Source organism: Arachis hypogaea, chromosome 14 (genome assembly GCF_003086295.3).
Source record: "Arachis hypogaea cultivar Tifrunner chromosome 14, arahy.Tifrunner.gnm2.J5K5, whole genome shotgun sequence".
Classification (NCBI taxonomy): domain Eukaryota; kingdom Viridiplantae; phylum Streptophyta; class Magnoliopsida; order Fabales; family Fabaceae; genus Arachis; species Arachis hypogaea.
In genome coordinates, this window is record NC_092049.1 from 4,561,817 (window position 1) to 4,585,617 (window position 23,801).

The 23,801-nt window shown below is 30.8% G+C and overlaps 3 protein-coding genes across 3 annotated transcripts; all 3 read left to right on the plus strand.

Annotated features, from left to right (window-relative positions):
• The first annotated feature begins 3,085 nt into the window (after nt 1-3,085).
• On the plus strand, nt 3,086-7,759 carry LOC112741085 (probable serine/threonine-protein kinase At1g54610). The gene is made up of 8 exons (XM_025789910.3): nt 3,086-3,370; nt 3,698-4,228; nt 4,619-4,903; nt 5,015-5,332; nt 5,514-5,741; nt 6,146-6,246; nt 6,697-6,814; nt 7,214-7,759. The coding sequence occupies exons 2-8, from the start codon at nt 3,878-3,880 to the stop codon at nt 7,463-7,465; spliced, it is 1,653 nt and encodes a 550-aa protein (XP_025645695.1). The 5' UTR covers nt 3,086-3,370; nt 3,698-3,877; the 3' UTR covers nt 7,466-7,759.
• Nucleotides 7,760-8,742: 983 nt separating this feature from the next.
• Nucleotides 8,743-9,493, plus strand: LOC112740233 (uncharacterized). Its single transcript, XM_025789015.2, has 2 exons — nt 8,743-8,920; nt 9,093-9,493. Exons 1-2 carry the CDS (start codon nt 8,805-8,807, stop codon nt 9,358-9,360), a joined length of 384 nt encoding a protein of 127 aa, XP_025644800.1. The 5' UTR covers nt 8,743-8,804; the 3' UTR covers nt 9,361-9,493.
• Nucleotides 9,494-20,181: 10,688 nt separating this feature from the next.
• LOC112741086 (inactive beta-amylase 9) lies at nt 20,182-23,053 on the plus strand. The gene is made up of 3 exons (XM_025789911.2): nt 20,182-20,723; nt 21,328-21,810; nt 21,909-23,053. The coding sequence occupies exons 1-3, from the start codon at nt 20,490-20,492 to the stop codon at nt 22,791-22,793; spliced, it is 1,602 nt and encodes a 533-aa protein (XP_025645696.1). The 5' UTR covers nt 20,182-20,489; the 3' UTR covers nt 22,794-23,053.
• The last annotated feature ends 748 nt before the right edge of the window (nt 23,054-23,801 follow it).

Sequence of the window (23,801 nt, forward strand, 5' to 3'; positions counted from 1 at the left end):
TTAGCTTGTCACAAAAGTTTAACACTTTTTCCCCGACCATGGTGCATATGTTAGGTTAAGTCTCTCAACTTAAATAAATTATCGATTAATTAAAAATATAAAAATATCATTTATTTTTTAAAATGCAAAACATATAAATTATTTTGGGAGACTAATTTATTTTTATATATTTTGAATAATAAAAAAATTTAAATATTTTATATTTTAAAATATGAGATATTTTTGTATTTTCAATTAGCCATAAATTTATATATTTTTAAATTAAAAAAATTATAGACTTATTTATTTTTTATTTTTTTATTTTTTTTTTCAGAAAATAGAACACGAATTTAATGCTCTCTTTTTCCACATCTTGATTGAATAAGAACCACAAACATATGGTAGGAAAATACATATGGTAGGAAAATAGATAAATAATTTAGTAGAGAATTAAAACATCATAATTAATGAACTACGTACTCTCAAATTTTAAGGATAAGTTTTGTATACGATTTTGAGTTCAACTGAAATATATAAAATTTTTAGTCAAATTAATCTTAAAAGATATAGATTAATTATTTATTTGGATAAAATAAATATATTACTTATGTTAACAATTTTTTTTGTATGTATAAAACAAAATAATACCTTCTCAACAACTCAAAATAATTACTAGAATAATACCATATTACACATTTACACCATAAATTAAGCCAAGTTGTAACTGTTTTTTTCCTTTTAGTTTTTGAAATTTGATCGTTAATCTAAGACTAAATTCAAATTCAGAAATATTTGGTAACTAAAGAAAATTAGTCAAAAACAGCTATAATTTACCTTATTTAACATTCATTAATTATTGCGATAATTAATTAATATTAAATAAGACAATTTTTGACTATTTTTTTTGTCTACCTAATATTACCCGACCAAATTAACTTCCAAGTTCCAAGTTCACATTTCTAATTTAGGTCCCTCAAAAGATGGAATAATAAATTTCATATACTATTTTTCATCATGTGATCCAATGTACCTTCCCCACCAACTAAATGATGCACTTTTACCAACAATATTCTTTGTATATTAAAAATGAATTACTAAATTAACTGTGTATATTTATATATATTAAATTAAATAATCAGTCATTAAAATAATTAAATATATCAAAGTAAAATAATTATATATAATAATAGATAAATGATTAAATAGTATAATATTTTTTTATAGAAGATCAAATATGTATTTCTATAGTCACCAAAAAAAAAACACACACATGTTTATACGAAATGACAAATTAATAATTAATTTTTAATGTATAAACAATACAATTGTATTTTTACCGTATCCAATATTCATTCTTCTCCCTAAATAGATAGTTAGCTAAGTTATTATGTTATAATTTAGAGATTATTACATATCCACTAACTTTTTATTACATGAGATTCTTGCTCAATAGTGTTGTCAATTTTTTTTTATAAAATTGTTTAAAAAGTAAATGTTATCATATTTTAATTAATATTATTAGTATATAGTAAAATTATTTACATATGCAAATATATTTGATAGTTAATTTACTAAATTTACAACATTTTGCATTAGATATGAGTAGTGGTGTTCATGGTCCATCCGCCCTGAAGATCCAGTCCGATCCCGAATTTTTTATGGACTAATTTGGTGTGATTTCACCGGATCTAAGGCCGGGTAAGGGTATTAAAAATAGACCCGGTCATTATTTTGGGTTGGATTCGCGCCATAGTTCGGGTCACCCGAATTCGGCTGGATGGCTCGGTCATCATACATAATTAATATTTTGTGTTATTAGTGATGAATGATGGCTATTCTTATGTGGAATTTAAGTATTGTAAACCTTAATATTTTGTGTTATTAGTCATTATAAGACTATAAATTAATGTTTTATGTTTAAAATGCATAAGACTCTAGACTAATGCATAATATTGTGTTATTTGTATTGATTTAAATATTTTGTGTTATTAGACAATATCAGTATTGATTGTGGTTGTGCTTTAATTTTAGGAAATGGTTGGTTCTTGTGATATTTTTCTAAGTGAATTTTATCATGTCAAATAATAGTTTGAGTCTTAAAAATTTGGATATTTTTACATGCTAGCTTACAATAAGGTAATGCCGGTTTTTACTTGGTATAATCGTGACTCGAAAGTGTATAGGTTTTATCGGGTCGATGACCGGGTTCGAATCTAACAAATAAGTCCGGTATATATTTTGAGTCGAATTTGAGTCACATCAAACCTAGTTTCACCCGACTCATGAACACCCCTTGATATTAGAAACCGAAAAAGGAAAGAGAAGAAAAAATATCTTAGGACTTAGGAGGCAAAAGAAATCATATTGAAGTGAATCCTCCTCACTTGTAGTTGTAGTGGTCATTTATAGGCTATGTTTGATTTAAAAATTTAGAGATGGGTTAATTAAAAGAAAAATGACCTATCTACTATCTAGTAATATTTATTTTGGTACGTAACATTTTTTTTTTAAATTTCTTAAAAAATATTTTAAGAATATTGATTAAAAATATGCAAATATAAATTCTTTTAATGTATTTAATACATAAAAAAAATTATATTTACTTTATACTTTTTTAAAAAATTTGAAACACTTGTTACCAAGAGTTTAAAAAAAAAAATTATATTTACACAAAAAAACAACCATAATATATTTATGTAAAATATACGTGTTTTTTACATAATTATAATATATATTTTATATAAATAATTTGTTTGATGATTGATTTTTTGTATATATATATAAAAATTTAATTTTGATATATTATCAATGTAAAATAATTATACATATTATTAAATTATGTAATGTCATATCAGTAAAAATGATTATTTTTTATATTAATTACGTAAACAAAAAAAATAAATGTGATTGTACAAGTTGTGTAAAAGAAATTAAAATTAAACTCTATATATAATATGGTTATTTAAAAAATAAAAAAATGAAAAAGTGATTGTGATTAACATAAATATAATTGTACAAAGAGTTAAACAGAATAGTAGTATAGTGCATTTGTCTGATTCTTGTGTATACAGTCTCATTACTTTGATTGGAGTCTAAGGTTTTCCATGGAAGCTTCTTCACTTGATAACAGCAGCACACACAGTACCAATTAGAGTGAACAACAATAACTCAGTTTTCATTTCATCTGAAAAAAAAAAGAGAAAAAAAAAATGAAGTAAGAGAGTAAAAGACCATAGTGGGAGAGAGAGAGAGAGAGAGAGAGTGAAGGAACCAAAAAAAAAAAAAAAAGTAAGAGAGAGTGAGATCCACCACCACTCCCCACATCATTTGTCTCTCTCTTTCTCTCTCTAAAAACCATTACTTTCTTTCTTTTCACTGATCTTTGAATCTGGTAAGAGTCTAAGACCACCCACACAACTCACCCTTAACTGTTTCAATTCAACTTTGATTCTCTTCCATATCCAAAATCCAAAAGCAGAAAAAAATAATAAAAATATAAAAAGATTAAATTTTTAAAAGACCCACCTTCAAAAGAAAAACACACTCACACTCACTCACACACAATACACAAAAACACTGGTATTGTTTTCCTTTGACTGCACCACAAGTTTGTGGGGTGTCTCCAAATCATTGCTCCTTCACTTTTGTCTGCAAAAGTTGGGGTCTTTTGAATTAGCGTTTCCACATTTCAAGCTTCCTTTATTTTTTTTTCTTCCAGGGTCAGTGTGGTGGGTGAATCATGACTAGGGTTTTTTCTCAGAGCTGAGGAGTGGTTGTTGGTGTTGTTTCTGGTGGAGCAGCTTCTTTGGATGGCGAGAAAATGAGAGGGAAAAAATGTGGGTTTGGTGGAAATGTGTGTAATGAGTTGAGGGTATGAGTAAAGGAGATATTTTGAGAGATGGGGTGTGTGTTTGGGAGACAGTCATCACAAAAGTCCGGTGCGGCGGCAGAAGGGGAAGCGGCGGCGGAGAGGAGAGAGAGGAGAGAGGAAGTGAGGGAAGCAAAAGCAGAAGTGGTTGTTGAGACTCAGAATGGTGGTGGTGGTGGTGGAGAAGAGAAGAGGAGTTCAAGGCAAAGAGGTGAGAGGAGAAGATCTTCAAAACCAAATCCAAGACTGAGTAATCCACCAAACAATGTTCATGGTGAGCAGGTGGCAGCAGGGTGGCCCTCTTGGCTTTCCAAGGTTGCTGGTGAAGCCATCAATGGATTGACCCCTAGGAGAGCTGACACTTTTGAGAAGCTTGATAAGGTGAGAGGATTTTATTTTTCTTAAGTTTAATGTTTTCTGTTAAAGTGTGGGAAGCTTGGTTGTTATTTTGATTTGATTTGATTTGATTTGATGATGGTGGTCATGTTTTTCTTGCTATTTGAATTTTGAGCATCTGTGGTTTTTCTTTTTAGATGTTCTTCATTGTTCATTTCATTAAATGAAGGATGTTGATGTTATGAATGTGTTGCTCTTTGCCTGCAGTTGGGGATTCTTTAATCCAAATGAATTACCATATTGTTTATGTTGTTTGATTATTTTGTTAATGTAATCAAGAGCAACACCTAAAATTAGTAATATATGAAAAAAATGAAATAAAAAATCATCACATTACTTGCTCTCACTGGCACCTTACTATTTTTTTCCAATCAGATTGGGCAAGGTACATACAGCAATGTTTACAAGGCTAGGGATACTTTAACCGGAAAAATTGTTGCCCTAAAGAAAGTCCGTTTCGACAATTTGGAGCCCGAGAGTGTGAAATTCATGGCCAGGGAGATTCTGATCCTGCGTCGCCTGGATCATCCCAATGTCGTCAAATTGGAAGGTCTAGTGACTTCTAGAATGTCATGTAGCTTATATCTTGTCTTCGAATACATGGTGCATGATTTGGCTGGACTCGCTACAAATCCAGCGATTAAGTTCACAGAGCCTCAGGTATTACTTTATTTAAGTGCTAAGTACATCTTTTGTTGCTTGAAATATATGATTAATTGGTGGTTTCATAAGGTGGGCCTTTAATATCTGATCATATTTGTGTGTGTTAAGGTTAAATGTTACATGCAGCAACTATTTTCGGGGCTGGAACATTGTCACAACCGTCATGTGCTGCATCGTGATATAAAGGGATCAAACCTTCTTATTGACAATGATGGAGTTCTTAAAATTGCTGATTTTGGATTAGCATCGTTCTTTGATCCTCATCACAAGCATCCTATGACCAGTAGAGTGGTGACTTTATGGTATCGTCCTCCCGAACTTCTTCTCGGGGCCACCGAATATGGTGTCGGAGTGGACCTTTGGAGTGCTGGCTGCATTCTTGCTGAATTGTTGGCCGGAAAGCCAATTATGCCTGGTCGAACAGAGGTAATCTCTACTGTTTATTACATTATATGGGTTCTGTAGTTGCACCTTGAGAGCAGTCTGTAATTTACTAATCTATGTTAGAAGGTTTTGCTCTCCATGGCTTTTCTACTTTCACAACTTGACTTTGTGATTTGCGCTTCAGATTTTGCTGGTAATATAATATGCAATTCATGCTTCGTAGGTGGAACAGCTACATAAGATATTTAAGCTATGTGGTTCTCCTTCTGATGAATATTGGAAAAAATCAAAGTTGCCACATGCAACAATTTTTAAACCCCAACAATCGTACAAGCGGTGCATAGCAGATACTTTTAAAGATTTTCCGCCGTCATCCCTTCCACTTATTGAGACCCTTCTTGCAATCGATCCAGCAGAGCGTCTGACTGCCACTGCTGCATTGCATAGTGAAGTAAGATAATAATTGAGACTATGGAAGACTAACACTTCTGCTAAAATTGCTTGATTGGTCTCTCTCTATGATGTTTCATTCTTAAATTATTCAACAAAATTCATATGTTAATGCAATAACTATAAATAGCAATTTTATAGTGGATTATACCATGTTACTAGCAACTATCAACTTACAAAATACATTCCTTTGCTTTTTAATAACTGTTATTTGAGTTTTGAATTGCCATCTTTTGGATTTTGAAATTGACCATGAACAAAGTTAAAATGAATTTATTGATGGATGAACTGCTGAGCACCTATTTTTGTTCACACTTTTAATCAACAAATTGGGTTGCTTTTTTCCTGGGAAAATCATAGCAATGTAAGGATCCAAGTTTGACATTATTTGCTTCTCTTTTGCAGTTCTTTACAACAAAACCTTATGCTTGTGATCCCTCAAGTCTTCCAAAATATCCTCCCAGCAAGGAGATGGATGCAAAACTACGTGATGAAGAAGCTAGAAGGTTAGCTTAAGTCACTTTTGACATGATTTCATTGATATGTGATAGAAAAATTTTGAAATTTTTTTAGTGAAACTCCCAAATTTCTGACGAAACGTTGTTTTCGTACAAATTAACCTGAAAGCTTGCATGTTATTTATGTCTTGATCATGTTATGATGCGGTTTTGCTTATGTTTCTTTTTACATCCATATAAATATCCATCTTTTAATTCTATTTCTGCCATGTTGCATTTTATTTATTTTGCTTTTGTTTCTTCCTTTTACTTAGTTGAGGGAGTTTCTCAGCATGTATGTATAGAACTTGGAACATGTTTATTTAGTTATCGTTCACCATCTTTACTTTCTCTCCACCTCCTCCTCATACTTCATCGAGTAGAAGATATTTCTTTCAAAGATGAGAAATTGATGATTCAGATATGACAATATTTAATTTCAATATGTCATGACTGTAGATTGAGAGCAGCTGGTAAAGCTAATGCTGATGGTGTCAAGAAATCCCGACCACGCGATAGAATTGGCAGGGGAATTCCAGTTCCAGAGGCTAATGCTGAATTGCAAGCAAATATTGATGTATGTCAGATAAGGCATCTCATTCTCTTTAAAATTTTGCCTCAGTATTAATTTTCACTGTTTGGCTTATAGACATGAAACTTCTGAATTTATGCTTCATTTAGTTTGTGAAAACTGGAACCTAGTACTGAACTACAACAACAACAACAACAACAAAGCCTTGTCCCACTAAGTGGGGTCGGGTACATGAATCAAACGACGTCATTGTGCTCTGTCATGTGTCATGTCTACAGAGAGATCATTTACATATAGATCTCGTTTGACCACCTCAGGAACCTAGTACTGAACTAATGGGAAGAAAACTCTCTAGAGAATATTAGGTCCCTAACTCGCATTTCGTCGATGATCAGTTGCTTCCAGTTCTTGATAGCAGTTCTAACAGTTTAATCCTTGTCACAGAGACGGCGACAGATAACACATGCGAACGCGAAGAGCAAGAGTGAGAAGTTCCCGCCTCCCCACCAAGATGGAACTCTAGGCTATCCATTGGGTTCTTCGCATCACATGGATCCGGTATTTGATCCTCCCGACGTTCCGTTTAGTTCCACGAACTTCTCACAACCGAAATCAAGCATGCAAACGTGGTCTGGCCCCTTGGTAGAATCTGCCGGCGGTGGTGCACCGAGAAGAAAGAAAAAACACGGTAGGTGACCGGCCGGAGGCATATCGGCATATACACTCAAAAACATCTCAAAGGAGGACTCAAAACACACAATTGTGTGAGGATTCAAAGAGAAAGATTCTTGTAGTATAACACCAAATCATTTTTTAGGAGTATCCATGAAGTTGGTAACAAAGCCACTAGATCAGAGGTTTATTCTCTATCTTGTATATCTTACTAATATTATTATTATTTATTATTAATTTTTTCCCCCTTTAAGTTTTAAAAGCTTAATTAGGTTAGATGAACATCTAATAAAATAGGTTTTGGAAACCTTGCTGCTATTTACCTTTCTCCCTAATTTTGTTACTTTTTCAAACCATTTCATTTTTCATTTCACCTCTGCTTATCCAGAATCATGTGAATTGTGCAGTACTTAATACATAGTTTTCAAGCTCTGTTATTTCTAAATATGAATGAATGAATGTTTTCCATTATTTTCCTCTGCACCTTGGAGTAGAAACTAAGAGTTAGCATGTTAAAGTGGAGCTTATATCAAAATTCAACATGACAAAGTGAAAGTGACATAATAAACATTTTTTTTCTTTATTTGAAAGTAATTTATCTATCTTAATCATCACTCAACCTATTACAATCACCTTGCATGGGAGAAAATAAAGTGTTACATTGGGATCTAAACCGTGGTCAATTTTACTTTATTTTTCCTTCTTTTTGATCACTCTCTCTCCTTCATTCTTCTTCTTTAACTCTTTTTTTTGGTGGGGTTTTCATATGGTCAAATCAATGTGCTCAATTCAAGTGATACAAGGGTGTCTAGGACCAATTTGAGTTACCATTCTACATCAATTTTTAGGAAAATTTTCAAGGGTGCCGTCGTTTTAGTGTTTCAGTGATTTTTAACCGTTGATTTTAATTATAAAAAATATATATAATATATATAATTAAGATCAACGGTTAAAAATCACTGATATATCGATACGACGGTACACTTGAAAATCTTCCCAATTTTTATAGGTACACAATATCTTTCCAATGATGAATAAAACAAACTTCTCCATCTCAAATTTTGGTGCTATTTCTAGTTCATCATTAAAATAAAAATGTACCAACATTTATGGTCTCTCCCTAAGTATTATAAAGAAGGGTAGATTGAAGAAAATCTGTTGTTGAGTTTGATAGTTAGATTCCAAACCTCTTTATATTTAAGCTTTTTAGGTTTGTGTATTGTAGGACACGTGGCATCTATAGAGAATCCCAAGTACTAATTTTGGTCTTATCAACCATTCAATTATTTGGTGCACCCATATCTTATATATGTTTTGTTCTCACTGGAGTTGGAGAGTGCAATAATCGAGTTATACCCTAAGGATGAGGCCCCAAGGACCTCCACTTCCTCCTGGAGGGCCTGGGCCTCCGGGCTTTCCCGGCCCACTATCCGTACTTGGCAACTTCTTCAATGGGCTATGTAGTGCCATATCTTCTTGGTATGTAACATTTTTCCTTCTTGCTTTAATTAGCATTAGTCAATATCTAATCTATAAATGATGATTTAGATAGAACTTTAAAGAAAATTAGAATATACTACTATGATTATGATTTATGAAAGTGGAAATTATTGAACATTATTTTCCACAATGTTTCCAATTTTTGACACAGTTTCTACATAGTTTGCTGTTGTTGCTTGCTACAAGAGTGTTTTGGTGGGCCAGCTGAATCGCCACCTCCCCCGCAGACTCCGCTGCTAGCTCCGCCTCCACCTCCACCTCCCCCTCCACCGGCGCCACCTGTACCTACACCGCCACCACCCGGACCTCCTGGCCCTGATTTTTCTCCTGCTCCTCCAAATCCTTATGGGCCTCCTGGTCCTTCAGGCCCATATGCTCCTCCCGGGCTTCCTGGTCCTATTGGCCCACCTCCTTATTAAGGAAGTAATTTTTTGGCGGTCCATCATAACTTATAACCAACAGCTCCTTGTCCAAAAAAAAAACGGCTCAAAGAAAGAATAAATACAAGAGAAAAGGACAAATAGGTCCCTGACTTTTTGTCCCGCGGACATTTTCGTTTTTTACCATTGAAAAATACTTTTAAGTTTCTGACCTTCACAAAATTTGGACGGATCAGTCTCTCCGTCCAAATGCCTCCGTCAGGGACTGATCCATCCAAATGTCTCCGTCAGGGACTGATAAGTCCAAGTTTTGTGAAGGCCAGAGATTTAAAAGTATTTTTTAATGGTCAGGGACCTATTTATCCTTTTCTCTAAATATAAATGTTTCTACATTTTAAATAATAATAATTTTAGACCAAAGAGCTTAATGATGTAACCAAATTATGGTGATTACATTGCCATGAGAAAACCCCTAGTCTAATGCTTGTTTTATGTTATTGTTTAGATGATTATTAGCATTATTAGCATACGAAGATAATATATAACTTTGCATGTGATTGTATCTAAATTATGTCATTGCAATTTCTTGACTTTAGTTAAGATATTCAAATATTTCTTCGACGACTAACAAATTAAAAACGTATTTATGACGTAGGAGCACACGCACAGTTGTTTTGATAACTAAAACAAATTGTTTTACGCACATTGATTAGAAATAATGCAAGGTAATTAATTTTTCCATTTAATTGGTATGGCAAATAGAGCTTAGAAAGCGATGGGTGGTAGAAAGTAGAAACTGGAAATAAAGTAGTGCTTTTTCTTTTAATTAAAAAACAATAGAAGAGTAAAATATAAAAATCAATCCATCATTCAGATATTTTATTATAAAAAAATAAAAAAATAAAGATAAAATAATATTATCGTGTGGACAAGTACAGGTCATAGTCACATTTGAATGATTGAATTGGGTCAATTATTTTGCGGTGTTGTCCCAATGAATGCATATCCACATGCACCACGTATTTCTTATGATTTTCAGGGTCATTTTATTATTCAATGGACACTTTACGTCGTGTAAGAAATTGAAATGTCAAAATATTAGCCTAAAAATAAATTTGAATTAGTTTAGTAATTAATTTATTAATTTATTTAAATAAATATTTAAATTTAAATTTTATTTTGTGTATATAATAATTTATTGATCAAAGATAAATTTTTAAATAGAATTTAAAATCGTAACGAATTAAATTTTAATCTGTCAAACTAAAAGATATGGTGAGAAACAAAAAAAAAATTAGAAAAACTTTAAATAAGTTCGATGAAATTATAGCTTACTTGATAAATGTTAATATTCTAGTCACTAAACCAACTTGGATTGGTCGAGTGGTCAGTTCACTCGTCTGCTTAAGCAAGTGTCGAGAGTTTGAATCCTGTCTTGTGCATGCAACGACTCATTGGCCAGCGGCAGATCCTTAAATAGAGCTTAGATCTGCGACAGATTAGTCCTTAATCTGTCGGGTTGGGGAATACCGTTTGGGTAAACACAAAAAAAAAAAAACATTCTAGTCACTAATCTTTTATTTTCTTAAATGTTGTTTTCTTTCTTAAAAAAAGAGTTAAGTTCTAAAGTAGTCTTTGAGATTGGCGCCATGTATCAAAATTATCTATGAGATTTTAATTGCACCTATTACATCCATGAAATTGGTAAAAGAGTATTACGTTAGTTCTTGATCCATTTTTCGTTAATGACTTGCTGATGTAGACCATTAGTGACACATATCACTTTATGTTTTGGCCACGTGTGATAGTATGATGACGAGTCGTTCAGTTACACGCGGCATACTGATATGAACGGTTGTGTCAAGTGTCATAATAGAGGTAAATACTAAGTCAGTATCCGAAAGATTTTGACGCTGACAAAATAATACCTGACTTTTGTTATTGACAAAATAGTCCTTAAATGATTTTAAAATTTGACAAGTGTGTCCCTAAGTTTGCCGGAGCACATTTCTGATGAGAAGGCTGCTGAGGTGGCCACCGAAAAATTCAAGGTAAAATTTTTAATTAATTAATTATCCAGAATCTAATCCCCCCCCCCCCAATCTCCCTTAATCCTAATCTCCCTCCCTTCCCCCTTTGAACCCTAATCCCCCTTCCGCAACGCACTCTCTCACACTCTCAATGCACTCTCCCAAAACGACAGTAGAGCTCAACCTTCTCAGTCTCACAGAGTCGTTGTCACTGAAACCGCACGGTCGCCATCTCGTCATCGGCTCTTCTGCGTCAGCCAACTCCTTGTCATTTGTCTCCTACTCCGTCGGCGTCACGTCGTCTGTGCGCCTTTACCGCTGTCGCCTTGCCTAAACCCACTCTCCGTCGTCCCTGCACCTTCACTGTTATCTCATCAATATCACCTCGTAGGTATGTGCTTCACAGTGGCTCGCTTCCCTTCTTGTGGTCAAACATAAGAACAGACACACATAACAGCAGCGTCTTACTCATCGGCCTCGTTTCTGTCACCTCTGCTCGCTGTCCCACCACCAGTCGCCGCTCGTAGCTGCTCGCTGTCAGTCGCTATCCTACCTCCTCTGTCTGTGTTCCGTTTTAACTCCACCGTGTCGTGCCTCCTTTGTCTCTTATTCTTCTGACCTGGTCTAAATCTGCCTCTTGTTTCTGTGGTGTTTGTGTTGAGCTTTATTTTATTTTATTTTATTTTTATTATTGTACATGAATCTGTTTGTATTTTTCTAAGATTTATTGTTATTAATCTTTTTGAATTGTAAATTAACCTACAAATTTGGAACAATTCATGATTGAAAAAGTGAGAGTGTGATAGGGAGGGAGGATCTTTTGCTAGATTAGGGTTCAAGAGGATTTCTAAGTTTACGGCAACTCATGAGTGAGAGAGTGCATTGGAGAGGGCGGAGGTTAGGATTCAGAGGAGGAAGGGAGGGGGGGATCAGGGTACAGAAAGGGGGATCTTAGACTTTTCAGGTTTGATTGATTGATTAATTAATTAATTAATTAAAAATTTCACCTTGAATTTTTCGATGGCCACCTCAGCATCCTTCTCGTCGGAAATGTGTTCTGGCGAGCTTAGGGACACGCTTGTCAAATTTTAAAATCATTTAAGGACTATTTTGTCAATAACAAAAGTCAGGTACTATTTTGTTAGCGCTAAAATCTTTCGGGTATCGATTTGGTATTTACCTCATCATGATATTATTTGGCCATATGTCAGTTTGTGCCACGTGTCACAATATTGTTCGTTCACATGTCATCATTATAAATATACCAAATTAGTTTTTGATTTTGTATTAAGTGACTCATTTTAATCTATGAAATTGAATATGGTATATCAAATTAGTTCCTTCACCAGTTTTTTCTATTTTTTTTTGTAAATTTAAAATTCTCAATATCTTTAGATGTACTAATTTCAATTCTATTTTTTCACATATTGTTTAAATACAAGTACTTTTATAATATATTTTTAAGTTTTTAGTTTTAATTATATAACTTTTTACAATAATTTAATATTGATAAATTTTATAATATATAAGTATGTTATTTTTTTAAAAAAAATTATATGATTGATTAAACATATTTTTTTATTTTAATAAAAAAATACGTATTTTTAACAAAAAATCAATAATCAAAATACATATTTTTTATTTTTTCAATTTCTATAAAATACGTAAATTTTAGGCTTCAACAATATGCATTTTTTTAATCAATTATATAATTTTTTTTATTAAATAACATAACCATTATTATGAGTCCTACCTAAAATTGGTTATGTGCAAATAAACTAGACCAATTTAGTATATCTGCGATAATGATACAGTAAATTATACATGGACAAATAATATTGTGACACATATCATAAAATAATATATAGTCAAATAATATTATAATACGTGACAGAATAATTGTCTACATCAACATATCCCATATCATTGATCAATTCGTTATTATTTGTCAAATCATGAAATAGCACGTGTCATTAACGATTCACATCATCAAATCACATTAGTACAGAGACGGATCCATTCATGTGGGTGTGGAGGCAAGCGTCTCCACTACAATTTGAAATTTTATTGAGTAGTATATAATAATAATATTTATTTGCCCCCACTAAATTATTAAATTTGACCCCACAATAATTTTTTATTCAACTTTCGACACTTGATAGCCAATTTGAAAACTTCATATTAGATATGTCCATTATAATGATTAATTTTCAAATTTAAATAAGATTCGTATTCTTTCTTAGAGATTGACTCAAAAGAATATTATCTATACATTTATGTTTCTTCTTTTAAAATTAGCTTTAGTTTTTTTCATAATAACTACACTAATCGAATGAACTTTTTTAACTATGAATATCATTAAGAGCTAATTTGTATGAAAGTTGAGTTTTAAATAATTGTTTAACGACATATACAAAAAAAAGACATTTTAATTATATTGTCAAGGTTTCAAAATATGAAATATAAAAAATTAAATATTTTAATTTGTAATTAGATATTTTAAAACCTAATCATATTTTACAATAACAAAATATAATTATAACAACAATTATGTTACGTATACATAAAATAATCACTTGTACAGAACAAATCTTAAAATATAAATTTTGAAATACAAAATATATATTAAAAATAAGTTAAATGATATATGTATTTATACACAAATTTATAATAGATAATTTGATAGCTAATTTTTTATGTAAATATAATATTTTTATTATAAAAATTATTATAATATTATATATATTTTGTCTTTACTATCAAAATTTTTTGGATCCGTCACTCTATCAACATGCTATTTATGAAAAATAGGTTAGAAACTAACGTAATACATTCTTGCTAATCTCAAAAATATACATAACTGTTGTTATTAAAATTTGAAAGACCGACGTCAATATCAAAATTCACTTTGAGGTTAACTCCTAAAAAAATTGTTTGGTTGAAAGTGTACATAAAAAATTAATTTAATTAAACGGAACTTCACTTAACTAAATTTTAGTCTAAATAAAATAGTAAGGTTACCCTTTTATTTAAAAGAACAAAAACATAGTCCCAGACTATTAATTAATTATCAAAAAACAATACTTTATTTTATAATAACTTTTACTTTATTAGTGCAATAATGATGTTAAGAGGTATGTTAGTAATCTCTCTTCTACAATTATAATAACAACAAAATATGTGTTTCATTCTTGTCAATTTACATGTTTCTCAATAATTTTCTGGGAAGATGCTAATCAACTGGGATTTCAAAGAGGAATTGACATGAGCAATTAATTCAAGCTTCAATCATTGGGTTTGAAAAATAATTACTTGTGGAAATTTTCTTCTTTATTTTTTTTTTTGTTTGTAACTACTCCTTAAAAAATTCACCATATTATATGGATACCAAAAATCAATTATCTATCTACTACAATCATCATATTTTAATCAACTTTCATAAACAATATAACAAAACTAAATTCATATTTATAATTAATTTTTATAAACAATATAATGAAACATGATTCATATTTATGATCATACACTAATCAAATTAGATTAATACTCATAATTACATAATGGAGGATTTTTTTATTCATATAAAAAATCTGGTTATTTTCCACTATTAGAAAGTTTAATTATTTTAATAGTTAATATTATTCTATAGAAAAAAATTACTCGTAAATTACATACAAATATACATATTTAGCAGTTAATTTTTAGTATTTGTATATATTTTTATTAAAATTAATACCATATATAAATAATTTTTTAAGAAAAATAAACCATCAGATCCGGCTCAAAGTTGCTTATGAATTTCTAGACTACTATTACTTGTTAAATTATTCATGTTTTTTTAACTAAGAATACAATAAGTTTAATTTATAAAATTAAAGATTATGGTGAAGTATATTTTTTATTCTTAAAATTTGTCAAAAGTTTTAGAAATATCTCTAAAATTTTATTTTGTTTCGATTTTATTCCTAAAGTTTTCTATTTAAATCAAATATATCCCCGACACTTAAATTTTTTAAAAATTTAAGACTAATTCAGCAATAATGCATAACAATTATCTCTAGTTTGCTTGTGTTGATGGTTATTCTTATAAAATTGTTACTGAATTAATCCTAATTTTTTTAAAAATTAATTGACAGAAATATATTTAATGTAAATCGAAAATTTTTTAGATAAAATTAAATAAAATAAAATTTATAATTATTTTTAAAATTTTTAACAAATTTTAAAGATTAAAAAGTATACTTTTTACACTGAAAAATTATTACGATTTAGGAATTTAAGAGATTAAAACATAAATCTACTAGAAGCAACGTGTTTATCATGTGGCCAGAACATTGATTCACCAGTCCATAACGCCTTCAATGCTCAAAGTTGGTTTTAATCAATTTCGGGTGGCCACAAAATGACAATAAACTCTTCAATTTTTCCGGCTATTATAATTCAAATTCCTTTTCACAAATAATAAAATTCTTTGGAAAATAAAAAGAACAAGACAGAGTAAACCTTGCACAACAATAACACTTTGTCAAATACTTGGAAGCATGAACTCCATAATAATAACTTCTAAGCAACAATTAGTAGTAGATAGCAGCAACCTAACATACTAATTAAAAAGATTAATTAATTCTGTCAACATGGTTTCAATCTCTTACCACTTTAGAGCTATAAATCTTCCATTAAAAATCACTTTAATTATCCACAAAAATAAAATATAAAATTTTGGATTTTTCTTATTAGATAATGAGTTAGACAATTTTTCATTTTAAGCATTATAATATATTACATATTTACACACCTAATAATAAATTTTTTTTATCCATTACTTAACTAAGACAAATTTTGAATCCAAGTGTATCTATTTAAAACAAAGATCATAACCACTAAACTAAGATTAAAAATGTTTGGATTTTGAACATGGCAAACTTGGCAAGACAAGCAAGGTCCACATAAAAGATTTCTCTCATATATGTTGATATGGTGTAGCAATAAAATATAAAAATTTTATCAGGAGTTTTGTGTAAAGGGAAGGAGCTTTTAGTTTTTGTTATCCAAGAAATAAAAGTGCATGGTTTGATCCTAGTCATAGAAGAGTCAGAGAGATTCCAAAAAGAGAACCTAGACAAATGATAGAGAAGAATAATGTTATACATACAAATTTTTTTTATTAATTAAGTTTAATTAAATTAATTTAATATAATAAAAATTAATTATAATTAATATTATTTTAAATTTTATTATTTAATTTAATTAGATTTAATTTATAAAAAAATTTGGATGTGTAGGTTACTTTATTAAAAAAAAAAAAGAGAGATCCACATAGACCAATGAATTGAATCAAAATCTGATGGCACACCACACAACACACAGCACATAAAAAGGGAGTGTGAGTCAGCACAGACGCAGCAGCAACCAAAGAAGCATATCTATGGTCCACGTGGCATGTTAATCCACAACCTATCATTCAATCCGTGAACCCAAACACCAACGCCTTCTCTTCTGTCCCTTTGTTTTCATACACACCCTCCCCCACCTAGCTACATGCATAGTACCATAGGATCAAATTTTTCTAATATAAAAATTTGTTAAAAAAAAAATCATAAACTAAATAGTTGCTGTTAATTAATTATGTATATAAATTGTTTGGGAAATAGTTATTTTTTTAATTTATAATTAAAATTTTTTTGTTAAATATGGCTTATTCGGTTATTTCGGTGTATTTATGTATTTTTAGAGACGATAATAATAGTTGCCATTGTTAAATATAGCTTTTTATTTTTAATTTATAATTTAAAATCATTGAAAAAGTCATGCTTGTTGTCTGTGTATTTTTGTGTATTCCTATATATTGTTTATAGATCTATATACTATTTAGAGACGATGATAATTGATTAAAAACGCAAAATTGAAAAAACTTAAAAGGGAGTTCGCCGGGAGATTAGGCGAACTTGCCAATTTTTATAGAGCTTGCCGGGTCTGACGAACTTATTTAAATGCAAAAAAAAAAAAATCGTATTTGAAGAATTAAAGTCCAAAAATTACGTGGGAAGAAATAATAAATTTTTTTATTTTATAAATAAAAAAATTCATGTATTTGCTTGTTGAAAAATACTAATATTAAAACGATATTTATTATAGGTGTGGACTTAGCGAAATTATTTATAAAATAAGAAAGTAATGTTTTAATTTTATGTATAATTAAAATTATAAATTAATTATAATTACAATTTTGCCTTTTTATTTTATCAACTTATTTAAAAGAGTTTTTCACTAGTATTATTATATATTATTACTTTTCAACTTTAATTTTCATTATCTACTACTAGCCGAGTAGCCATATATGCCACTTGCATTCTCCCTATATTTATGGGATTTGCCTACACAAATTATAATAATGCTATATAAATAATATGAACAAATTAAATTTATATTTATAATAAAAATATGAACAAAAGTACGTAAAAATTTAGTTGCTAATTTTTAATAAAATTTAATTAATATATACTTTAAAAATACATGTTAAAGATTATAAATTTAAAAAATTATATTAAAAATAAAAAAAATTTAAGTTTTTAATATATTTATTCTGTATTTATTAAAAAAAATTTATTAATAATAATCTTATTGTACTGTATTAGGATATATGACTATATATTTGTATAACTTTTTTAATATTGAAAGATTTTCAAGTATACCGTCATATCGGTGTATCCGTGATTTTTAACTGTTGATATTAATTATATATATATATTATATATATTTTTTATAATTAAGATCAACGGTTAAAAATAACTGAAACACCAATACAACGATACACTTAAAAAATTTCCTTTAATATATTCAAAACATGGTTGTAATAAAAATTTGTACAAATTGTTAAACCAATAATTCAATCAACAGTTAAATGTGCAATATAGTCTATTAGATTTGGATAGGATAATGAGGGTGTACACTCACTGTTACAACATTTTTGTGGTGGATTTTTAATGTTTGATAAGAAAGTCTATCCAACTAGAGTTAAGAGTAATATATAGTACGACTATTTCAGTATTTTGTAAATTTTGATTTGTTAATTTGTAGATAAGATTTGTTTGTAATTGGTAAAATAAGGAACCTTTAGTTTCAATTTTAAATTTTTTCTATTTTTAAAAGTTGTAAAAGGAAAAGGAGGTCAAGACAACAAATCAGTTTTTTGTTTTGATTTAATACCAAAATAAAACAGAAAGCAAATATGCCCCAACTTTTATTAGCTACCCTAAGTACAACATTAACAATAATTAAACTTCGTTTTGTTAAGTCACCGAAAAAATTTTATTTTGTTAGGATTTTTAAATTTGTTATATATATATATTTTTTTTTACCAAAGATAAGAGATTTGAATCGCAACCTCTTAATTGAGTATGAGAAAAATATGTCATTTGAGCTATTATTTATTGGCTTAAATTTGTTATAATTGTTAGGGATAGTGGAGTTAATTGCATGAATCCAATGTGAAATAAAACATTAGGCGTTAACTCTATATTCATTATCAATCTTATTTTTATGTTTAAAGGAATAAATAAATTTTTAAAAATTTATATTTTAGATAGATTAATTTTAAAAAAATATTAATAAATTTTTTTACAATAATATAGATAAATTAGTTTAAATTAAGATTTTTTACTATAAATATGGAAACTAATTTAAAAATAATGAGTTTACATCTATTATTTTAAAAAATTTTATTAATATTTTTTAGAGACTAATCTATTTAAAATATAAATTTTTATATTTTTATTTGTCACGTTATTAGGGTGGCAATAGGATGGATTTGGGCTGGTTTTGGTCCTACATCCAACTCTGTGACTCTGTCCTACAATAATCTGCATAGATCCGACCCATTTTTACATGCGAATAGTAAAAAGTTGAACTTTAACTCGTTTTATTATTATCTGCCGTTATAATTATTAAGATCTAATAAATAAAATTAAATTTTAAAATTTATATAACCATCACATATATAACATAAATTAAAATAAAAATTTAAATATAATATAATATCATTAATTATTTTACATATATTATATATATACTAGAACGACTAGGAATGGGTATTACCTAAATCCAATCCCATCTCATTCAAAATTCCGTCTCACACAAAATTCGCGCCCTCAAAATAGATAATTACTATGAATAGGAGCGGAATGAATACCTGCAGATTCGGTAGTGTTGCTAACCCTAGGCGTTATTCTATTTTTATTATTTCCTTCCACATTTGTGATATTCAGTTATTCAGTTACCGTAAACAAAGTAACATTATTCTTTTGGATAAAGTATGCAAATTGCAATTATGGGATAACTGATAAGATTCATGGGACTGGATCGGAATCTATCCTCGTAAGCAGCATGGACACCAGCTTCTGTTTATGATTACATAATTAAAAATATTTTTTTTTGCTAAATAACTACTTTTAGGATATTAATTAAGACAAGGTTATTATTGTTAAAAATTCTATTTTTTTTGATAAACATATTACATTTACAAAAAAAGCTCAACTATTTTTTACAAAACTACTATTTCTATTAATCATCTTAACTAATACTCTTAAAATACTTGTTAACAATTTGTTAAACATATATCAAATTTGTTTTTTTTTTAAATAGAATATAACAATTTAATTAGGTTAATAATTTTGGATAATCCAGCCATGTGTCCAACTCATGAATTGGCCAATAGCTAGTGCCGACCACGCAATTTTTTTATTCTCTACTGTATTATATTATTATAATATTAATTAATTTATTATTGTTTGGTTCTTAATATTCATAATTTTCTTTCTTTAGGGAAAAAAATAACAACAGTATTATAATTATGCGGTTCAATTTTGGTTTCCTATGAAAGGGACACGTGGCACATTCTTACGCCAGCTTTTGTCTCACGTTTACCGGTTTCAAAGAAAAAGCGCGTGTGCGAGTTCCACACCTTTATATATGATGTTACCCCCAATTCTTCTTTATCCATTTTCAAAATCTCTTCTTTCATTCAGATACTTCATTTCCTGTGTTAATTATCTCGGAAATTTCAAGTGGATTTTTCTGATTCATTTTTATTACGGTATATTTCGTTCGGTGTGATTATTACTAGGGTTTTTGCTGTTGATCATGGAGATTTCGGTGATTGGGAGCTCCCAAGCTAAATTGGGAATGCCCGAATTGGGAAATAGGGAGCTGGGTTTTATTAATTTGAAGGATGGTTTTAGGGTTTCGAATGATAGGGTTTGTTTCGGGAAAAATATTAGGTGGAAGAAAGCTGGGATAAGATTCACTCTGAGAGCTCTTCAGTCTGAACCTGTTCAAGCGGAGAAGCATTCTGGTGCTGGTAGAAGATCCAAATCGGTAAGTTTTTTCTGTTTTGATTTGCATGCTGGGTTCTGTTTTTGGTTGGTGAGAATCTTGTGTGGAAAAATGGGATTTTTATTTGGGTTTAACCAAGGAAGAAGCTTTTAATTAATTAAATAGTTCTGTGTTGTTCTTGTTTTGACCTGATTTTTCTATATATTGTTAGCTTTGAATTAAATTCAGAGTATGTAAATATTTGTGTTGAATTATTCAACAACATCAGCCACCCAGCTAGATGAATAATAACTTAATAAGTCAACACAAATTAGTATTTTATGTTATTTTATTTGGATGGGTATGGTTTTCTTACATTAACCTAGATTTTTTTATTAATGAAAACTGAAAACCATGAGAATCGAAGACTAGAGTGTTTTGTAAGGGCTAAATGTGGATAAGATATTCTCTCTTCATCTGGATTTTATGCTAATCAGTAGAGCTATCCCTGTATAATATATTGTTGAAGTTCTTGATATGATTCGTTTGCATCATTTCAAATCTCATGTTACATGTTGGGTCAAACTAAATGCATTAGGTGTTGTTATATGATGTTCAAGGTCAAGGATTAAAAAGAAACTGACATGGCTTAGATAATATGATGCAGGATGGTGTAAGATTATTTGTGGGTCTGCCTTTAGATGCAGTTTCTAAAGACTGCAATTCACTAAACCATGCTAGAGCAATTGCAGCTGGTTTAAAAGCTTTGAAGTTATTAGGAGTTGAAGGTGTTGAGCTCCCTGTTTGGTGGGGAATTGTTGAGAAAGATGCTGCAGGAAAATATGACTGGTCTGGCTATCTTGCTATTGCTGAGATGGTTCAGAAGGTGGGTCTTAAGCTCCATGTGACACTTTGCTTTCATGGATCTACAAAACCCAATATCCCCTTGCCCAATTGGGTTACCCGGATTGGCGAGTCTCAACCCAATATTTACTTCAAGGATCGGTCAGGACAGCATTACAAAGAGTGCCTGTCGCTGGCAGTTGATACTCTTCCTGTTCTTGATGGGAAGACTCCAATTCAAGTGTATCAGAATTTCTGCGAGAGCTTCAAGTCTTCGTTCTCTTCCTTCATGGGCTCTACAATTACGGTAAGACTTTTGGATCCAACAACTATGTGATCAAATATCCAATTTAAGATTAGTATGTATGGTGACAAGGTTGTAATCAATATCTTTAAATATTGCAGGGCATATCGATGGGTTTAGGACCAGATGGCGAGCTACGTTATCCATCTCACCATCATCTCTCAAGTGATGGTAAAACTCAAGGAGTTGGGGAGTTCCAGTGTTATGACCAAAACATGCTCAGCATTCTCAAGCAGCATGCTGAAGCATCTGGAAATCCTCTATGGGGGCTTGGTGGCCCCCATGATGCCCCTACCTATGATCAGCCACCGTTCTCCGGTTTCTTCATGGATGGGGCTTCTTGGGAGTCTCCATATGGGGACTTCTTTCTTTCATGGTATTCCAAACAGCTTATGGCTCATGGAGATAGCATTCTTTCATTAGCTTCTTCGACTTTTGGCGACACTGGAGTGACAGTATATGGAAAAGTCCCTCTTATGCACTCTTGGTATGGAACTAGATCCCATCCTTCCGAGCTAACAGCAGGGTTCTATAACACGGCTAAGGGGGATGGGTATGAGCCAGTGGCCGAGTTGTTTGCTAGGAACTCATGCAAAATGATACTACCTGGAATGGACCTGTCCGATGCATACCAGCCAAATGAAACCCATTCAAGCCCTGAGTTGCTTCTTGCACAAATCATGGCAGCTTGCAAAAAGCATGGCGTGCAAGTTTCCGGTCAGAATTCATCCGAGTCTGTAGTTCTGGGAGGTTTTGAACAAATCAAGAAGAATTTAGGTGGAGATAATGTATTGGACTTGTTCACATATCAAAGAATGGGAGCATATTTCTTTTCTCCAGATCATTTTCCATCATTCACTGAATTTGTGAGGAGCCTTAATCAACTGGAACTGCACTCTGATGATCTACCAATTGCGGGAGAAGAAGAAGGCACTCAATCTATGATTACGAGCCAAGAATCAAGCGTTAGCATGCAAGCAGCCTAAGCATTATTGTTACTTTGTGATGTTGATATTCTCATGTATATATACCAATTTATTATTCCTGCAACAGATTTGAGGACAGCTTATTTTGTAAGATGAGTGAGTGAGGTTGCCTATTTATTTATAACCTCAACAAGCCTAGTTCCGTCACAATTATGTGTCTTGTAAAATAGTCAAGGTGAATGGCAAATGACCTTGCTAGTCAATATATTATTATTTAGCTTAAAAACATTTTATATGGTAGAAGTAGTACTTTATCTTCACTAATGTGGTTACTTTCTCTCTCTCATTCATAGTGTGTTTGATTTTGATGTGATCTTCACTCTGATACAAAATCTTTTTTCACCTCAACATTTTGTTGGATGTATTTTTGGGGATTCAAATAACATTGCTCTACTGGGAAGGTGAGGAGGGAGCAATACTTTTATAAAGAAGGGAGAAGCACTTGTGATAGCCATGACATGGCAATGTTATCCAATGAATTAGACTTAAATTTAAGGTCCATAACAATCTCAATCTATTACAGGGAAGCTTATAGAAGAAGAGAAGGTTGCAGATGAACACTGACTCAAGAGAGTCAGAGTGAGAAGCACCAAGAGAAATTTTTCTGGCCTGTCTCTCTGTAGGTAGCAAATAGGGGTGTCAAATGGACTAAATGGCCAACCCAACATGGGTAACCAGGTTAGACCCATTAAAGATTTCATTTTTACAAACCTATTTTTGGAGCAAAAATCTGCCTATTTAAAGTAGTTAAAACAGGTCATCCTGATGGACTCGACTCATTTTGAAAACCAAAGTTTGTCTGTCTCCCCATGTCTTTCTTATTTGCATGTTAACTGCTTTTATTGATGTTTTGATAAGCATAATGTAATGGTTGTAATCTGAACATGTTGAATAGTTGCCTTTCACAACAATATATTATTAAGTAGCCAACTACATAATGAAAAGAGCTGAATTCTTTAATGCTCTTGATAACTCATTGCTATTTCTCAGTTGTAACAGCTAAGAATT